Consider the following 20,954-nt stretch of genomic DNA (forward strand, 5'->3'; position numbering starts at 1 on the left):
GTTCATCTTACCATCTTTTGCAATGAAAATGTCTGTTTGCGAGGAATTCAATCTCAGAAGGCACTATGAATCCAAGCATGGCACTTTAAAAGTGGCCTTCCCGCCCCAGACAGAAGCTTTAACTGCAAGCTACACACACAGCTTTTTTGGCTGGCAATTTCTGTCACTTAAACGGGTTAAATCTGCAGTTACAAGGAAGAGGGAACGCAGTCGTGGACCGGCCTTTACTAGGAAGCTTGAGTTGTTCAATTTGGACTTGTCATCTGGAAGGCTACTGCACTTCAGCACACTGAAAACGTCAGACAGAGGGACCAGACAATTTCTCCACCAGATTTGAAGACTACATCAGGCCCAAGGATACCATTGCGTTTGTACGTGATCCTTTCACAGTCTGCCCAGGTGGAGAAGTCTCCTCCCTTGCTAAGAAAACGATACCCTCGCTGGATGATGCCACAATTGAAACTGAGCTGATTGAATTCCAGACATCGAGCCATCTCAGGGATGCACTCGGGAGTGCCGAGTCCTTGTGTGCGTTTTGGGTGGCATGCTCAGAGAAATACAGCACTATAAAGAAACTTGCATTTCATGTACTAACAATGTTTGGATTGACTTACACCTGCGAGTCTGCATTTTCCTCAATGAGTGCAGTATAGACTGACGACAGCAACTGGCTTTTTACATAAGTCAATCGAGGACAGCCTGTGCATTCAAAATCACATCCATCTCACGCGACATCCACAAGATCGTGTCCGAGGGGAAATGCAACTTTTCCCATTGAGTAAGTCACTAAGTGGCCTATATGACTGTATTTAGTAAATACTAACATTATTGTGAGTGCTTATTCAGGGATATTTAGGTCTCAAGCTGACAGTATTTTCTGTTTGTTCTGTCGTTACAGCAGGCTGTCCCGATACAGCTATTCAGATACAGACATCGCCTTTTTTTCTTTAAATTATTGTTTTATGTAGGATGCTACATTTTTGGCCAGTTGCAATTGTAAATAGGCCTAATAAAAAACATCACACTTATATTAGGACAAATAGTTTTTAATTGTAGAAGATGCTGTTAAGCCTCATAGCCTACCTCAGCCAGTTAAGTTATTTTATATAGGCCTAGGCTCGGGAAGAAATAGACTCCAATTAAGCCCTCTTGTTATTTGTAAAGTCAAATTAAAATGAAGATTATTGTTGAAGTGAATGACTCTACTGGTGTATGTTTTACACATCTGTTGCTGTGCAACGCTTGCATAACAAGTTAGCTATATTTTCAGCACCAGGCGCTGTTCACCTCATATTAATTGCGCTGTAGTTGCAGCTTTACATTGCAGCGCCACAAAATGCTCCGCTACCTGCTTTATTAGTCTCCTGCATTCTCTCTCCTCATGAATGAAGTAAACATGTAACTTTTGCATTATTTAGGTAGGGTAACTTCCTTCTTGGGAAATTGCATTTGGGAGTTTTTGCATTTTGGGTACGAGATTTTTTATTATTATTATATATATATTTTTTATATTCATAATTAATTTGGGGGGCTTTGGGGGGCCAGATAATATTGCTGGCCGCCCAGATTTGGCTCGTGGGCCACCAGTTTGGGAACCCTGATGTACGTTATCGTATGTCTTGTTGGACGTATAGTATTATACGTCTTTCTCTGAGACCAGGAGAATTATGGGGAGAATTTATGTAGATGTTTAGGGGAACTAAAACAACAAAGGTTAAGTGAATTTATGTAGCAGATAAGGTGAATTGAGTTAAATTTAGAATACGGGTTAGGGGAAGGGTTAGTTAGCTAAAATGCTACTGTTATCCCCGACGCGACTCGAGCAACCTAGGGGAGAGCAACTTTTGGATTGCTAAACAGTCTCAGATACGACCCATCCTCCCTACTTTAGTTTCTGTGTGGAGAAGTTTCCCCTAGATGCATTGGGGTCAGTTATGCATGGTTATTATAAGGTCTAGCTAGTGTATGAGGATGACAGGTTTAAAAAAATATATATATACAGTTGAAGTCGGAAGTTTAGATACACTTAGGTTGGTGTCATTAAAACTCGTTTTTCAACTACTCCACAAATGTATTGTTAACAAACTATAGTTTTGGCAAGTCGGTTAGGACATCTACTTTGTGCATGACACAAGTATTTTTTCCAACAATTGCTTACAGACAGATTATTTCACTTACGATTCACTGTATCACAAATCCAGTGGGTAAGAAGTTTACATACGCTAAGTTGACTGTGCCTTTAAAAAGCTTGGAAAATGCCAGAAAATGATGTCATTGCTTTAGAAGCTTCTGATAGGCTAATTGACATAATTTGAGTCAATTGGAGGTGTACCTCAGAAAAAAACTTATAGATCTCCACAAGTCTGGTTCATCCTTGGGAGCAATTTCCAAACGCCTGAAGATACCATGTTCATCTGTACAAACAATAGTACGCAAGTATAAACACCATGGGACCATGCAGCCGCCATACCGCTCAGGAAGGAGACGCGTTCTGTCTCCTAGAGATGAACGTACTTTGGTGCGAAAAGTGCAAATCAATCCCAGAACAATAGCAAATGACCTTGTGAAGATGCTGGAGTAAACAGGTACAAAAGTATCTATATCCACAGTAAAACGAGTCCTATATCGACATAACCTGAAAGGCCGCTCAGCAAGGAAGAAGCCACTGCTTCAAAACAGCCATAAAAAAAGCCAGACTACGGTTTGCAACTGCACATGGGGACAAAGATTTCACTTTTTGGAGAAATGTCCTCTGGTCTGATGAAACAAAAATTTAACTGTTTGGCCACAATGATCATCGTTATGTTTGTAGGAAAAAGGGGGAGGCTTGCAAGCCGAAGAACACCATCCCAACCGTGAAGCACGGGGGTGGCAGCATCATGTTGTGGGGGTGCTTGCTGCAGGAGGGACTGGTACACTTCATAAAATAGATGGCATCAGGAGGAGGAAAATGATGTGGATATATTGAAGCAACATCTCAAGACATCAGTCAGGAAGTTAAAGCTTGGTCGCAAATGGATCTTCCAAATGGACAATGACCCCATGCATACTTCCAAAATTGTGGCAAAATGGCTTAAGGACAACAAAGTCAAGGTATTGGAGTGGCCATCACAAAGCCCTGACCTCAATCCTATAGAACATTTGTAGGCAGAACTGAAAAAGCATGTGCGAGCTAGGAGGCCTACAAACCTGACTCAGTTACACCAGCTCTGTCAGGAGGACTTATTGTGGGAAGCTTGTGGAAGGCTACCCAAAGTGTTTGACCCAAGTTAAACAATTTAAAGGCAATGCTACCAAATACTAATTGAGTGTATGTAAACTTCTGACCCACGGCGAATGTGATGAAAGAAATAAAATCTGAAATAAGTCATTCTCTCTACTATTATTCTGACATTTCAGATTCTTAAAATAAAGTGGTGATCCTAAATGACCTAAGACAGGGAATTTTTACTAGGATTAAATGTCAGGAATTGTGAAAAACTGAGTTTAAATGTATTTGTCTAAGGTGTATGTAAACTTCCGACTTCAACTGGATATCTTTACATAACTGGCATTTGGTTACGCAATTGGCTTGAAAAGCGATGGCTTTAGCAGGGAGGTGAGATGTGGTCTGTCACACCAAGTGGAAGCATGAATTTTCTTTTTTTTCAGATGATCGATCCCCAAAGCCAGAAGAGCTGTGGATTATGGGTTAGTGGAGAGGAGACGAGGTTAGAGGAAAGGGGAGGAAAGGGAAGGGGAGGAGATGAAAGGGTAGGAGAGGGAAAGGGAGGAGAGGAGAAGAGAAGAAAGGGGAGGAGAGGAGGGGAGTAGGGGAGAGGAAAGGAAAGGAATGGAGAGGGGAGGAGTGGAGGGGAAAGGGGAGGAGAGGAGGGGAGAGGAGAGTAGGCGAGGGGAGGGGAGAGGAGAGGAAAGGAAAGGAGAGGGGAGGAGTTGAGGGGAAAGGGGAGGAGAGGAGGAGAGAGGAGAGGAGGCGAGGGGAGGGGAGAGGAAAGGAGAGGAGATGTAGTGTAGGGGAGAGCAGGGACGAAAGTAAAACGGGGTGAAATTAATTGCCCATTTTCACAGATAACACAAAAGCTAGAATGATGTAGTGAAGTCAGCACGTTCCAAAAAAACAGACCAGTCTGACCATGTTTCACCAAGTAATAAACAAAAAATGGTTTTGCGCAATATTTTATTTTATTTTTAGTTATTTCACATTTATTTAACTAGGTAGGCAAGTTGAGAACAAGTTCTCATTTACAATTGCGACCTGGCCAAGATAAAGCAAAGCAGTTCGACACATACAACAACACAGAGTTACACATGGAGTAAAACAAACATACAGTCAATAATACAGTAGAAAAATAAGTCTATATACAATGTGAGCAAATGAGGTGAGATAAGGGAGGTAAAGGCAAAAAAAAGGCCATGGTGGCGAAGTAAATACAATATAGCAAGTAAAACACTGGAATGGTAGATTTGCAGTGGAAGAATGTGCAAAGTAGAGATAGAAATAATGGGGTGCAAAGGAGCAAAATAAATAAATACAGTAGGGGGAGAGGTAGTTGTTTGGGCTAAATTATAGATGGGCTATGTACAGGTGCAGTAATCTGTGAGCTGCTCTGACAGCTGGTGCTTAAAGCTAGTGAGGGACATAAGTGTTTCCAGTTCCAGAGAATTTTGTAGTTCATTCCAGTCATTGGCAGCAGAGAACTGGAAGGAGATTCAAAGGAAGAATTGGTTTTGGGGGTGACCAGAGAGATATACCTGCTTGAGCGCGTGCTACAGGTGGGTGCTGCTATGGTGACCAGCGAGCTGAGATAAGGGGGGACTTTACCTAGCAGGGTCTTGTAGATGACCTGGAGCCAGTGGGTTTGGCGACGAGTATGAAGCGAGGGCCAGCCAACAAGTGCGTACAGGTCGCAGTGGTGGGTAGTATATGGGGCTCTGGTGACAAAACGGACGGCACTGTGATAGACTGCATCCAATTTGTTGAGTAGAGTGTTGGAGGCTATTTTGTAAATGACATCGATGAAGTCGAGGATCGGTAGGATGGTCAGTTTTACAAGGGTATGTTTGGCAGCATGAGTGAAGGATGCTTTGTTGCGAAATAGGAAGACAATTCTAGATTTAACTTTGGATTGGAGATGTTTGATGTGAGTCTGGAATGAGACTTTACAGTCTAACCAGATACCTAGGTATTTGTAGTTGTCCACATATTCTAAGTCAGAACCGTCCAGAGTAGTGATGTTGGACGTGCGGGCAGGTGCAGGCAGCGATCAGTTGAAAGCATGCATTTAGTTTTACTTGCATTTAAGAGCAATTGGAGGCCACGGAAGGAGAGTTGTATGGCATTGAAGCTCATCTGGAGGGTTGTTAACACAGTGTCCAAAGAAGGGCCAGAAGTATACAGAATGGTGTCGTCTGCGTAGAGGTGGATCAGAGACTCGCCAGCAGCAAGAGCGACATGATTGATGTATACAGAAAAGAGAATCGGTCCAAGAATTTAACCCTGTGGCACGCCCATAGAGACTGCCAGAGGCCCGGACAACAGGCCCTCCGATTTGACACACTGATCTCTATCAGAGAAGTAGTTGGTGAACCAGGCGAGGCAATCATTTGAGAAACCAAGGCTATCGAGTCTGCCGATGAGGATGTGGTGATTGACAGAGTCGAAAGCCTTGGCCAGGTAAATGAATACGGCTGCACAGTATTGTTTCTTATCGATGGCGGTTAGGATATTGTTTAGGACCTTGAGCGTGGCTGAGGTGCACCCATGACCAGCTCTGAAACCAGATTGCATAGCAGAGAAGGTATGGTGGGATTCGAAATGGTCGGTAATCTGTTTTGTTGACTTGGCTTTCGAAGACCTTAGAAAGGCAGGGTAGGATAGATATAGGTCTGTAGCAGTTTGGGTCAAGAGTGTCCCCCCCTTTGAAGAGGGGGATGACCGCAGCTGCTTTCCAATCTTTGGGAATCTCAGACGACACGAAAGAGAGGTTGAACAGGCTAGTAATAGGGGTTGCAACAATTTCGGCAGATCATTTTAGAAAGAAAGTGTCCAGATTGTGTAGCCCGGCTGATTTGTAGGGGTCCAGATTTTGCAGCTCTTTCAGAACATCAACTGACTGGATTTGGGAGAAGGAGAAATGGGGAAGGCTTGGGAGAGTTGCTGTGGGGGGTGCAGTGCTGTTGACCGGGGTAGGGGTAGCCAGGTGGAAAGCATGGCCAGCCGTAGAAAAATGCTTATTGAAATTCTCAATTATAGTGGATTTATCGGTGGTGACAGTGTTTCCTATCCTCAGTGCAGTGGGCAGCTGGGAGGAGGTGTTCTTATTCTCCACTTTACAGTGTCCCAGAGCTTTTTTGAGTTTGTGTTGCAGGAAGCAAATTTCTGCTTGAAAAAAAACAGACCCGGGAGTGTTTTTTGGTTGTAGAGTTGTGTTTAGTCAAAGACAGTACAGCATGAAGATTAAACTAAAGCTACGCTAAAACTGCTTCTCCAATAGAAATCCCGATCACACTTGTAAGCAATGTCATCTCATCTGGTCTAACGGTCGTCCCGCAACGAACTGCGCCTGTGCAGGCTGTCAAATCAAAGGCACTCCTTTGATATAAAGTTGTTTTTGACAAAATTGGAGTACTTAAGACATTGGCTCGAATCTAGGTTGTGCCTTTAGATTAAGAAAAAGGAAGCTTTAAAGGAAGAATTTTTCACTTCTCTCATTAACTTCTCTCATTAACCCCAAACCCTGGCCTGGTCTGTTTAGTCTGTTTGGAAAGGTACACACCTGTCAAAGGAATTGTCCTTAGAGCTCCGAGACAGGATTGTGTCGAGGCACAGATCTCTGGAAAGGTACAAAAAAAAACGTCTGTAGCATTGAAGGTCCCCAAGAGCACAGTGGCCTCCATCATTCTTAAATGGAAGAAATTTGGAACCACCAAGACTCCTTCTGAGCTGGCCGCTCGGCCAAACTGAGCAATCAGGGGAGAGGGGCCTTGGTCAGGGGGGTGACCAAGAACCCGATGGTCACTCTGACAGAGCTCCAGAGTTCCTCTGTGGAGATGGGAGAACCTTCCAGAAGGACAACCATCTCTGCAGCACCCCACCAATCAGGCCTTTATGGTAGAGTGGCCAGATGGAAGCCACTCCTCAGTAAAAGGCACATGACAGCCCGCTTGGAGTTTGCCAAAAGGCACCTAAAGACTCTCAGACCATGAGAAACAAGATTCTCTGGTCTGATGAAACCAAGATTGAACTCTTTGGCCTGAATGCCAAGCGTCACGTCTGGAAGAAACCTGGCACCATGCCTACGGAGAAGCATGGTGGTGGCAGCATCATGCTGTGGGGATGTTATTCAGCGGCACGGACTAAGAGACTAGTCAGGATCGAGGGAAAGATTAATGGAGCAAAGTACAGAGAAATCCTTGATGAAAACCTGCTCCAGAGTGCTCAGGATCTCAGACTGGTGTGAAGGGTTCACCTTCCAACAGGACAGCGACCCGAAGCACACAGCCAAGATAACGCAGGAGTGGTTTCGGGAAAAGTCTCTGGATGTCCTTGAGTGGCCCAGCCAGAGCCAAACCTGACAGAGCTTGAGAGGATCTGCAGAGACGAATGGGAGAAACTCCCCAAATACAGGTGTGCCAAGCTTGTAGCGTCATACCCAAGAATACTCGAGGCTGTAATTGCTGCCAAAGGTGTCTGAATAGTTTTTTATTTTTAATACATTTTCTAAAATAAAAAAACAACAGTTTTTGCTTTTTCATTATTGGGTATTGTGTGTAGATTGATAAGAGGAAAAATAACAACTTCATCAATTTTAGAATAAGGCTAACAAAATGTGGAAAAAGTCAAGGGGTCTGAATACTTTCTGATTACACTGTAGGTTTCATGTATCATGCTAACTAGTCTTGGGTGTTAGCCTGGGAAAAGTTACAGGAGAGATGGGTGGGGCGAAAGTAACGCAATGTAAACTGATGACCTGAAATAAAATAAAACTTAAAGCACAGGCCATTGTCTCCTCTAGTTCATATTGCTTTTATAATGTTCGCAAAATATCAACAAGTGACTGAATGTTTGAAAATTATACATGACATCATTAGAATTATGCCTTGATTGACTTGATGGATCAGCTTCTCACATAATGTTTTATCAACAGTTCAGTGGTTAAAAATATATATATTTCTGATTCTGGTGGTCAATGACCTTATGTCAAGACATGGAAATGTGATAAGCATGATTAGATTTCCATTTGTGAAGAGAATGAAGGCGTTTATTCTATTGTCGTGTCTTTGTCGTGTCTATTGTCGTGTCTTTGACTATGCCAGATTGATTGCTATGACATGCTATTCTATAAAATAATTTCTCCGTAATTAATATTACCTGATTGAACTAATCATGTAAATATTAATTAACTAGAGAGGGACACCACGAAATAATATTTATAGAGCTGTTATCTTTCGAATAAACTCTTAAAGATTTAGCAACATTTTACTAAATAGCAGTCACATTAATCGTCATTTTATTCAGTCTCATCTGAAAGTTGTAAGTCCTTGATTATCTGCAAGAATCCTGGCTAACAAGTTGAATCAGCAATACAAAATTGGGTTTAATTATTTATTTACTAAATACCTAACTAATCACACAGAATCACACATATACAATTAAATCATAACTTGATCACAAATTACGTCATACAGAAAAACGTCCCTAGCGGGCGGTATAGATATGACAGCTTGTTACACAAAGGGAATGGCCTAAGTCTTAGTGAAAGAGCGGGAGACAGGGACAGGGCAAAAGCTGTGCTCTCGTAAATACAGTATCTTATGCATTCTAAATTACCGCCCATTTGACAAGGAAAATGCAATACATATTTACTCTGAGCTGCGCTTCAGTAGGTTGGTGGTAGATGGAAGGCCGTATCGCCAACCCGAGTCCTCTGTCCTTTGGAGAATGTCTCTGGTAGTCACGGGATACGTTGTAGTAACGTTGTGTGTGGAAGACGGGATACTCGGACTGTCCTTCCTAACCTGCGTTTGTAGCAGCTGTTGCCAACTCAACGGCTAGGAGATATCACTTCTGTAGTGAACACGAGTTCAAAGTTCATACCATTCACAATCAAAGTCCATGCTGATGTTGGCCTAGTTCTGTAGTTACTGTCTGAACCGATCTGACACAGGACCGTCATCCTGGTGTACCCGGAACAGGAAGTTACATTTTTGTCAATGGATTTATATAGTGGAGGGAGAGGGGTGTGTCTGAAAAGTTTATAACCCATGCCTCTTCACAGGGGCGGGCCACTGGTTGAGCAGAAGCCAAATTTATGAAAACCCAGATCTCTCATTTGGAAGCTAAATTTACATTTAATCTCTTCACAAATAATCTCATATTCAAACATTTGAATTAAACAACAATTCCATGTGAATCCGATACCTCTGACGTTTAGACTTTCTACAGTAGAGTTTATGTCATTCTATCATTGATGAGAATGTGTCAGAGGGCAACCGAACTGACATAATATACCTTAAGTACCACCGCATGTGTTCAGTTGGTCGGATTACCAGAATATAGTTCATTTCCCCCAACTTCTGATGTTACCCAGAATCTCTATGTTAACCCATGGGTTTCCTTATGTCACATCAGTTATAGTGGGGAGAGAGAAAAAGGGGGAAAGAGGTATTTATGACTGTCGTAAACCTACCCCCAACCCAACGTCATGACACTATCAAGACACAAGTAAGGCACATGACAAGGACAGCTGGAGCTAAGCATAAGTAGGGCACAAATACTCATCGTAAATAGTGAAAATTATCACCTACTACATTCCTATTAAAGTGAGATTAAAAAATGATGGTTAATATAGCTATTATGGGATCCATTTTAGTCGGATTAATATTGTAAGGCAAAATAATTATTCAAATTGACACAAACATGAAATTATGTCTGATAGTACATTGCTTGAACGTAATGAGCATTACAAACCAGAAGATACAAAACATGGAGATAAGACAGATAGTGTGCACTTCTCACGAGCTGTTACTTCCATCCCAAGGCTGTGTTACTCCCGCCCCGCCTGCAGGTACAAAAGTAATGGTACAGTAGTTCTGTTCTCTGTCTATTTCATTTCAACTAATTTACCCTAGACATGAAATTACAGTTGCTAATGGTAGAGGACCTGTATAAGTTGTTTGTCATAACATTTGGTGTCTCTAGCTCTATCGATCTCTGAGGAAAAACTAAAAGTGTTACTTCGTCCCGGTTCTCCCCTATGGCCAGTGATGCTTGAGGGATTGGGTTTAGAAGAAGACCCCCACCCTCTGATGTGTTACTGTACTGTGGGGGGTGGTGGGGGGGGGTGAAAGTACCAGAGAGGCTCTCTGGTGTGTTACAGTATGGGGTGGAGAGGGGTGTGAAGGGACCAGGAAGTCTTTTTGACTGTGAGTGGTAATGCCAGTGAGAAGTGAGAAGTCACTGTGTCGGAATACCCATACTAGGGTACTAAATGCGGAAAATTATTTTGTTTTATAGAATATGACATTTTTAAAATAGTACTCCGAATGTGTCATGTAATGTGAGATTGCGTTGAGTGCAGTGGAGTGGGTCGAGAGCTACCAGTTCCTCAGATTCCAAATCACTAAGAACTTAAAATGGTCCACACACACGCGTAGTCGTGAAGAAGGCGCAACAGCCCCTCTTTCCCCTCAGGAGGTTGAAAAGGTTTGACATGGGCCCTCATTGCACATACTGTATATTTATACTGACTCTACACACACACAATCACATACAGTCATCATATATGATGCTGCTACTCTGTTCATCATATATCCTGATGCCTAGTGACCTTACCCCTATACATATCTAACTCTATCGATCCAGTATGTCTGCACATTGTAAATACGGTACTGGAACTGTGTCTGTATATTGTATGCTTACTTACTTTATCTTGTTCTTCTTATTTTTATATCTTGTGTGTTTTTGTTCTACCATGTTATTTGTAGTACTACATTGATATTGATTACTGCATCATTGTTGGAGTTAAGAGCTTTAGAAAACACTTTAACCTTAATCACACGTGCTGGTGTACAAAAAAACCATTTCAATTATTGAGAGTAAAACAGCACATACAGAAGCTGTCTGGATTTAAATAGTTATTTTACTTGTACTGTGCTGTATGTACAGTATGTATGCAATGTAGCACCACAGAGATTTAGAAATACATATATTTTTAGAGGATTTAACACTTTGACAGCACACATGGGAAAAATAATCCTTCAATGTAAACCTTTATTTAGTCAGGTGAATATAATGATGTCTAATTATGCTTAACATGCTATGTCACATCACCGCGTCTCTCTCTTTCTCTCTCCGTCCACAGCATACAGCGCAGGCTGTCGTTGCAGCTGCCCATCCTGCACCATGCCTACCTACCCTCCATAGGGGGGGTGGACGCCAGCTGTACCAGCCCCAACGCCAGCCCCAGCTCCAGCCCGCGGCACAGACACATGCCGCCGTCCTACCGGGTCATGGTCTCAGGCCTGTGAGCATCAGTCGCCCCTGGCGCTACCAAGAAAGACATCCGTGTAAAAAACAACAACAAGCAGACTGTGACTGAGGTCATCAGCGATAGTGGAATAATATGTGTGTTGGACCAGGGAGGGGGAAGTTTGATCCACTCTTCATGCCTCGGTCTCTAGACCCCCTCTCTAGAACCATGGGTCGGGGAAAGGGGAGAGGGCACAGAGGACCTTACAAACGATGACACATCCACAGCTACAACCCCCCCCCCTTCCCCCCCAGGCAGCAGAGGACCAGACCTGACCAGTAGCGTATCTGCTTCGGAAGGTTTTATGTTGTTGTTGTTTTTCTTTTGCCATACACTTGACTATGTGTGAACTTGTCCAAACTTGAGTATTTCACTACTTCAATGCCTAGAAGGTGTTAGGTGTTACTATAGGAACAAAGGAGTTCCAGATCGGACTGACGTAGGATTCATCAAAATTCACCATTGTGAACAAACATGTAAATATCATACTGACTTTGACTTACCGTAAGCTTTGATTGAGTATGCTGTCAATTAATATATGGGGGGATGGGGGGCAGGTCTGTATCAGCGTAGGTCCTGAAAAACTCATATAAAAACTTAAAAACTGGCATCCTACAAAGCAAAATGTAAGACAAATTGGTTTGTGTAATATTACTGCCTCATTGTAGTATGTTAATTATGTTAAATGGATTGGCCATTGGCAAGAAGTAAGGCACCAGCGGCCAATTCTTTTAACTTTCACACAGCTTATTTTCCACTTTGCTATATTTGCACCATTCGTTTTTCTTAAAGATTATACTATCTCGTTTCATAGGTTTTTAATGTGTTTCAACTACCATAGTTTAATTTGTCTCCAAACAAGCATGACATGCTACAGTACAGGTTAATGCCATGCTGGGCTTAGCGGGCAACAGAACCAAACAGAATAGATTTCCAGGAACTAATAGTAATGTGACTCTATGTACAGTACGACATGAACACAAACAAATAGTCACCTACACAAACACAGAAAGATACACACCTTTAGGTAAAGTGCTCACCGTATCCTAGTGGTGTTAGGTGTCCTGACAAGGCTTTGCCAAAGATCAGTCTGAAGACCAGCAAGCTTCCATTACAACGGGTTGGTCTTCGCCCCACCAGTGTAAATGGTCCAGAAACTGTCATGTCACTCTATGTAGGGACCACCCAACGCAGCACCCAGAGCTCTGTTACCTCACTGTTGTGAGGCTGAAGGAGAGGCTTTGTAATGACCATATGTTTCATAAGTCAATGAAATAGGTGCATGGTCAGGCAGCATCAAAAGTGGTGCAAAACTGAGATTAAAAACTCGGGAAGAAGTTCTGTTGACAAGAAATATATGCAGATAGTGAAGAGTGACAAGGAAGTGTGTTTGTCAGTTAGGTTCCATTGGTAGTTTCGAAACAGTGAAATTAAGTTTTAAGTTGTTTCAATCAGTAAATCTGAATTTCAATGACCAAAATGGCAAGTGGAAGATGCATGTGAGCTGTATGTGAACCCTATCCAGGAGACCCCAGCACTGTCAGTCAACGAAACAATGGCACCACAGACTGGGAGAGAAGCATCTGTATATCGTGGCAGGTCTACTATACAGTGATGTTGTGAAAAATCACCTGCCACTTAGCAACAGTGGAACATAACTCATAGTTGCTTTTAAAATGTTTTTCTGTGTAGTCGGCCCAAAGGTCATTTATTGTTGTAAAAAGGGCCGTAGACATAGCTAGCTAACGTTATTTTATTTGTACAACTGTTGTCACACAAAAAAACATAAAAGTGGACAAAATCCATGAATAAGCTACGTATCATCATTAGAAGTCTAAATAGATTTGTTTCAGCATATATTTCACCATTGGTGTCTTGGTTAAAATACGTTTGTTGAGCACTGTGCCTGTAATCGTATCCTGTAGCCTGCAGGAGCCACAGTATACAGCAGTTCCAGTAGGTAGTGCTGGTGGTGTGGGCTGGGCAAACTAAACTAAACAAGCATCTGTAACCCATCTGTAAATTGTACAAGCTGTCATGATTTCTTTCCCATTCAACGCTCCAACACCTGGGACATACAGTACAGTGTGGGATAGATAGATAAATTGGGGACAATTCCACTCCAGAGAGTGGGCTGCTCTGTGAGCTGGACCTGGCATCTGAACACTGATGATGTCTGTCAGCCACCGCAAAGAAGAAACCCATTGGAGGACGAGCGATGGGTAGAGGAGGAGCAGGTCTGCTAATGGACACATCCATATGTAACTCCTGTCTGAGCTCCTCCCCCTAGCCTGGAGCCAATTGGGGCTAAGGAAACCCTGTCCAGAGCAGCAACACAGCAGCACAGACCTTCCATGAAGCCAAAAGCTTTCTTTCTCCTCCATAAGTGAGACACTGGGTCTGGTTGTTCATTCAGAAAAAAACACATTTTATATATTACATTATATGTGATTCTGTAAAATTTGCTGATACCCTGATGGTGTCGATGTACGTATGGAATATTTGGTATTTGGCTTTCTCAAGATGGCATGAAATAAAATGTATATTCACATAAGAGTAACCTCTGTTTTTGCAACTGTCATGACAAATTCACTCTGTTGTTTCTTCTCACTCTAAGTCATTTTTTTTTTTTAAATGTTGTATTTCTTTTTTACTTTGCTTTTAGTTCTGCAAACCTGTTGTTCCGCAGACTGGTCACATTCTTCAAGAGTACATCATCAATCCGTCAATGTCAAAGCCACAATTCTGTGAGAAATCCCCCCCTATACAATATAATGTAAATGACATGCAGCATTACACTTGCTGCAAGATGCTGAGTGCCATAAAAATGTACAACACTTAATAGCTTTGGCTAGCTATATCAGAACGAACCTATAGAACGGTCAATTACATATTTAAAAAATCCTTTCCCGGCACCTGTGTCACTTTTTATTGTTATTACAAAATGCCAAATGCTGGTTATCAGGTATTGTTACTTTGCTTTGCAATGTGCCCTAATTTTCTATTATTAATTTTTAAATTTTCTCAACATCTACAAAGTTATTCAAATGCAATGTTGGTAATTAAAGGGCTCATAATAACTCGTAATACACTGCTTATTTATGCTAATGTTCTGTATTCCTCAGTTCTTCTGTTTCTTTCAGTTTAAAGGTGAAAGCACATGTACAGTACCAATCAAAAGTTTGGACACACATACTCATGAAAGGGTTTTTCTTTATTTTTACTATTTTCTACATTGTAGAATAATAGTGAAGACATCAAAACTATGAAATAACACATATGGAATCATGTAGTAACCAAAAAAGTGTTCAAAATATATTTTAGATCTTAGATTCTTCAAAGGAGCCACCCTTTTCCTTGATGACAGCTTTGCACACTCTTGGCATTCTGATGCAGCTCTCCATCACTTTCCTTCTTGGTCAAATAGCCCTTACACAGCCTGGAGATGTGTTGGGTCATTGTCCTGTTGAAAAACAAATGATAGTCCAACAACGCAAACCAGATGGGATGGCGTATCGCTGCAGAATGCTGTGGCAGCCATGCTGGTTAAGTGTGCCTTGAATTATAAATAAATCACTGACTGAACTCAGCAAAGCACCCCCACACCATCACACTTCCTCCTACATGGTTCACGGAGGGAACCACACATGCAGAGACCATCCGTTCACCTACTCTGTGTCTCACAAAGGCACTGTGGTTGGAACCAAAAATCTCAAATTTGGATTCATCAGACCAAAGGACAGATTTCCACCGGTCTAATGTCCATTCATCGTGTTTCTTGGCTTAAGCAAGTCTCTTCTTCTTATTGGTGTCCTTTAGTCGTGGTTTCTTTACAGCAATTCGACCATGAAGGCCTGATTCACACAGTCTCCTCTGAACAGTTGATGTTGAGGTGTGTCTGTTACTTGAACTCTGTGAAGCATTTATTTGGGCTGCAATTTCTGAGGCTAGTAACTCTAATGAACTTATCCTCTGCAGCAGAGGTAACTCTGGGTCTTCCTTTCTGTGGCAGTCTTCATGAGAGCCAGTTTCATCATAGCACTTGATGGTCTTTGCGAATGCACTTTCAAAGTTCTTGAAATTTTCCAGATTGACTGACCTTCATGTAATAAAGTAATGATGGACTGTCATTTCTCTTTACTTATTTGAGCTGTTCTTGTCATAATATGGACTTGGTCTTTTACCAAATAGGGCTATCTTCTGCATACCACGACCTTCCTTTTCACAACACAATTGATTGGCTGAAACACATTAAGAAGGAAAGAAATTCCACAAATTAACTTTTAACAAGGCACACCTGTTAATTTAAATGCATTCCAGTTGACTACCTCATGAAGCTGGTTGAGAGAATGCCAAGAGTGTGCAAAGCTGTCATCAAGGCAAAGGGTGGCTACTTTGAAAAATCTCAAATATATTTTGATTTGTTTAACACTTTTTTGGTTACTACATGATTCCATGTGTTATTTCATAGTTTGAATGTTTTCACTATTATACTACAATGTAGAACATAGTAAAAATAAAGAAAAACCCTTTGAATGAGTAGGTGTGTCCCAACTTTTGACTGGTACTGTATATATATATTCATATATTTGTATATATTGTCATTAGGGTTTCTGGAAAATCTATATGTCCCAAAATATAAGAATATGAGAAATATATATAAAATGATTCATTCTGTAACTGTTTTTGTCAATTTCATATGTGGTATACCATACAAACATTGTAGAATTTAAGTTCAATAATAAATATTAACCTTATTTTAAATGATAAATATATGTATGAGAGGGGCAATAACCTGTTTTCTTATTCCAGAAAGATAGAGAACTATATATACAAATCTTTATGTTCATAAGAAATCTTGACGTTCACAACACCCACAATGATACTTGGAACTCAATGGAAACTTTTTTATTTACAGTATCTGTAACTATGGTATGTACAGTTGAGATAGATATGAAAACTTGTATAAAATAAGTATCACAAGAACATTTTGGAACCATCGGTTGTTATCGGGGGTTTTGAACAGCCTTCTTCTTTAATAGTCTGAATATTATGGACAGCCTTTACATTTCACATCATCGTTAAATAAAGTGAGACTGAAAATAAATCCATAAAATGTTTGTTTTGATCTATTAAAAATGGAAAATAGGTTAAAGAACTTCAGAGATTGTGTCATTGTGCCCATATTCAAAGACCTATTGATGTACTGTTGTCTACCCTTAGGCTACTGCTCTTTACATTTAGCTTTTCAAGAAAATGGAAGTGAAGTAATGCACAGTGTATGTTTTTGTTATTTGGGATTTGGAGGTTAGTTATCTTCATTTTAACGGCAATTAAAACAACTGTTTTATCCACAAGGCAAGGTTGTTTAAAGGCCCAGTGCACTCAAAACGTGATTGTCCTGTGTTTTATGCATAGCCGTGGGAAGAAGGGGTGCTGAGGATGCTGCAGCACCCCCTGAAAAATCAGAATGAGGTATGAGGTTGAGGTTGGAATAATACTGTGAAAATTATGATAATGCCCTTTTAGTATAAGAGCTGTTTGAAAAGACCGCCTGAAATTTCAGCCTGTTTTGGTGCGATGGAGTTGAGGCAGTAAATTTGATAATAGACCAAAAAGAAAAAGATCCAAACCTCTCTGCCAATAACAGCTAGTTTTCAGTTATTTAATCCATCCCCATTCAGACCACTCACAGACAGTCCAAGCAAAATTCTTGCTTGAGAAATTGCTCTTTGCTAAGAAGCTATTTTTGTTTATTTTTTTACCATTTTAATTGTAAGGTACTTAATTGTTACCCAGAAATGATTTCATATTGAGATAAAAGTCTGCATTGAACCTTTAAGAATTCATAAGCTACTTTGTTTCTTCACCTCAGAACCCTTCTAGGAGGAGTCCAAATTAATGCATGACCACAAAGAATGGAGTGCAATTATTTACACATCTTCCTGAACACTTCCGGAGGTAGTCCGGGACGAATTGATTGGTTGGATGAATGCTCAGTGGGCAGAGCTTAGTGACAGGTTAGTGGAAGGAGTTTACAGGTGAGAGTCAAATAAAGAAAATGCTTGCAGGGAGGCCGGTTGGAGGGTGTTAAACACGGGTTATGACACAGTGTAGTAGGTTAATGGAAGACGGTCCTCCTCGAAAGCCTCCTTTTGGCGAGGAAGCACAAGGGTATCCTACCGGAGTCCTTCGCGGAAGAGTTTTGAAATCTGCCACATCCCCTTTGAATCAGCTATTGTTTTCTCGAAGGAGAAAAACATGCAAACATTTAAAAACGATATGCTACTAATCCTTTTATCTATAAAATATATTGCACAACCAGCTAAATCTGTTTTAGGAGGGAGGAGAGAGGACACAGGAGTTGAGCAAATCTAATTGAGAAAAGGCCAAGGTTGCCAGTTCGAATCCTAATGCAGCTTTTTTGCCCAACCTTACCCAACATACTTAACTGACATTTCTAATCTTCTGATATTCTGAATGACTAATTTACTGAACAGCTTTATAAATGTGAAAATAACTAGTTTGGTGCCCTCACCTTTGCTGATGTAGTGGACTAGGCACTGGGATAGGAACCAGAAGGTCACAGGTGCTAATCTTGCCAATGCCCTTTCTCAAAAAAGGTATATTTACATTTCTGGAGTTTGATGTCAGACCAGTCATTCTTGCTTTAAATTGTGAGTCTAGATAAACTATTTTAACATTTTAATTCACGGGCAATAAAGATAAAACACCATGTAAAAAAACAAGGTGTTATTTTAGATTCTGAACTCAATTTTGAATCACACATTAGGAATGTGACCAAAATAGCTTTTCCCATGAGGAACATTGGCAAGGTGCGGACGTTTCTCTCTCAGACTGATACAGAGAGACTCATCCATGCTTTTATTACAAGCAGGCTTGACTACTGTAGTGCTCTCCTGTCTGGTCTACCCAAGAAAGCCATTGGTCAACTGAAAAACATACAGAATGCTGCAGCACCGGTACTGACCAAGACCAGACAGAGAGCACACATTACACCGGTTTTAATGTTTCTGCCCTGGCAGCCTGTGAGTTTTAGAATTTTCAGATTATTCCATTGGTTTTTAAATCAATCCACGATGGTGCACCCCAATACATGTCAAACATGCTTTTAAGTTATGTACCCAGTAGGTCCCTCAGGGTCCTCTGGCACTGGCCTTATAACTATCCCAATGCCTAGGACCAAGAGACATGGAGAGGCAGCCTTTAGTTATTATGACCCCAGCCTTTGGAATAGCCTGCCAGAGAACCTGAGGGGTGCCGAAACTGTGGACATTTTTTAAATAGATATTAAAACACCTTTTTAGCTTTGATTTTCCCTAGTGTGCTTTTTAGCTGTTCAGTTTTTATTGTTATTATTTTGTTTTCTATCCTCTTATGTTTGTTGTGTAGTAAAAATTGTCATCGTTTTTATTCGTTTTTTCCTGTAAAGCACATTGTGTTGCATTCCATGTCTGAAATGTGCTGTATAAATAAAGCTTGATTTGATAACTAGCTATGATGTGGGGGTAAAATGAAATCGTGCCGGGTTGCAGCATATGAGCTCAGCTGTCTAGAATCGGCACACATTACACAGAGAGCCAGAATGGCTAATACATTAGTAATGAAAAGCTCAGTATGATGATAAATAATACAACTGTCAAGGCCCAGCGGCAAACAGGATGTAAGGAATGTGTGTCGAGTCCTCGTGTCAGAGGAAGAGAGGCCTTTCCATAATGCTCTCAAATATTTACCTTGTCAGTTCTAGACAGAGGGCTCAGAGGCCCAGAACAGTCGCCTATGGGAGGTATGGCAGAGGCTACAGCAAGGCGACCTCATGGGCTACTGGACTGTACCTATGGACTTCTGTAGACTTCAAGCTGCTCGCTCCGACCTCAGATCTCAAAGTCAATTTTGTATTATGTAATCTGTTTTCTGTTCGATGGCGATAGGAATCTGATCAGGAAGTCTCAATGGGATGCACTGATTCAAACAATACTTTATACATATTGCAAAGCTACTGTGGGAATGGGATTGTGAGCCCAGCTAGCCTAGCCCAGTAGCCTACCACCACTACTGATAGTGTGGAAGATACAGTATACTGTTTGGATACTGGTTGGCAGTTACTGTATATGACTGGTGTGGAGGGGAAGGGGGTGCTACTGTGCTCTGGAAAGATGTTTAGTCTGAACTGTCTCGGTAAAGGTCAAGCTGTATAAAAGGAAGATTGGGGAAGAATAAAGTGACATCAGGCATGTGGTAGGCCTAGATGTGGTTTTTCAGGTGTGGAAATCCCAGATGTGAAAGCAAAATGGCTAGCGCATAGGCTACCGTGTGCTAGTGAAGACAGTACCGAGACTAGAAGGTACAGCAGCCCATACAAATTAGGGCTCTATTCAATCCATATCGTGGAAATTCAGCGCTATAACGCGCTTGAAATTTAAAGGCAATGTCCCGCATTAGTAGAGACTGAGTTCACGTTAAACGCTGCAGATGTCGGCTCAATAGGAAATGACCTTTACATTTCTTGTAACGCTTCAGCAATACAGATTGAACAGATCCCTTAGCGTTATGAAATTATAGTAAAAAAATGTCTAGTACTACTTCCATATTTTACCAACATGAATCATCTGTGGACATACAGAAACATTCAAATAGTTAGAGTCATTTGTATGGGAGATGACAGTGTGTAAATCCCCAAATGTATAGCATTAAAAACTGTCAACATAGACATCCAATTCCCTTTCCTCTTGAAAAACAGATACAGTTGAAGTCGGAAGTTTACATACACCTTGGCCAAATACATTTAAACTCAGTTTTTCACAATTCCTGACATTTAATTCTAGTAAAAATTCCCTGTCTTAGGTCACTTTTTTTTAAGAATGTGAAATGTCAGAATAATAGTAGAGAGAATGATTTATTTCAGCTTTTATTTTTTTCATTACATTCCTAGTGGGTCAGAAGTTTACATACACTCAATTAGTATTTGGTAGCATTGCCTTCAAATTGTTTAACTTGGGTCAAACGTTTCGGGTAGCCTTCCACAAGCTTCCCACAATAAGTTGGGTGAATTTTGGCCCATTCCTCCTGACAGAGCTGGTGTAACTGAGACAGGTTTGTATAACTCCTTGCTCGCACACGCTTTTTCAGTTCTGCCCACACATTTTTGAGGTCAGGGCTTTATTGGCCACTCCAATACCTTGACATTGTTGTCCTTAAGCCATTTTGTCACAACTTTGGATGTATGCTTGGGGTCATGTCCATTTGGAAGACCCATTTGCCACCAAGCTTTAACTTCCTCACTGATGTCTTGAGATGTTGCTTCAATATATCTACATAATTTTCCACCCTCATGATGCCATCTATTTTGTGAAGTTCACCAGCCCCTCCTGCAGCAAAGCACCCCCACAACATGATGCTGCC

The 20,954-nt window shown here is 41.2% G+C and overlaps 1 protein-coding gene across 1 annotated transcript in view; it reads left to right on the plus strand.

The window, feature by feature from the left end:
• LOC139559318 (gamma-aminobutyric acid type B receptor subunit 2-like) overlaps positions 1–19,046 on the plus strand; it is a 440,826-nt gene extending 421,780 nt beyond the window's left edge. Inside the window, exon 19 of the mRNA XM_071375209.1 lies at positions 11,364–19,046. Within this exon, the coding sequence (XP_071231310.1) occupies positions 11,364–11,529 (166 nt within the window). The 3' untranslated portion in view covers positions 11,530–19,046. The remainder of the gene's footprint in view (positions 1–11,363) is intronic.
• The last annotated feature ends 1,908 nt before the right edge of the window (positions 19,047–20,954 follow it).

This window comes from Salvelinus alpinus, chromosome 29, assembly GCF_045679555.1.
Source record: "Salvelinus alpinus chromosome 29, SLU_Salpinus.1, whole genome shotgun sequence".
Classification (NCBI taxonomy): domain Eukaryota; kingdom Metazoa; phylum Chordata; class Actinopteri; order Salmoniformes; family Salmonidae; genus Salvelinus; species Salvelinus alpinus.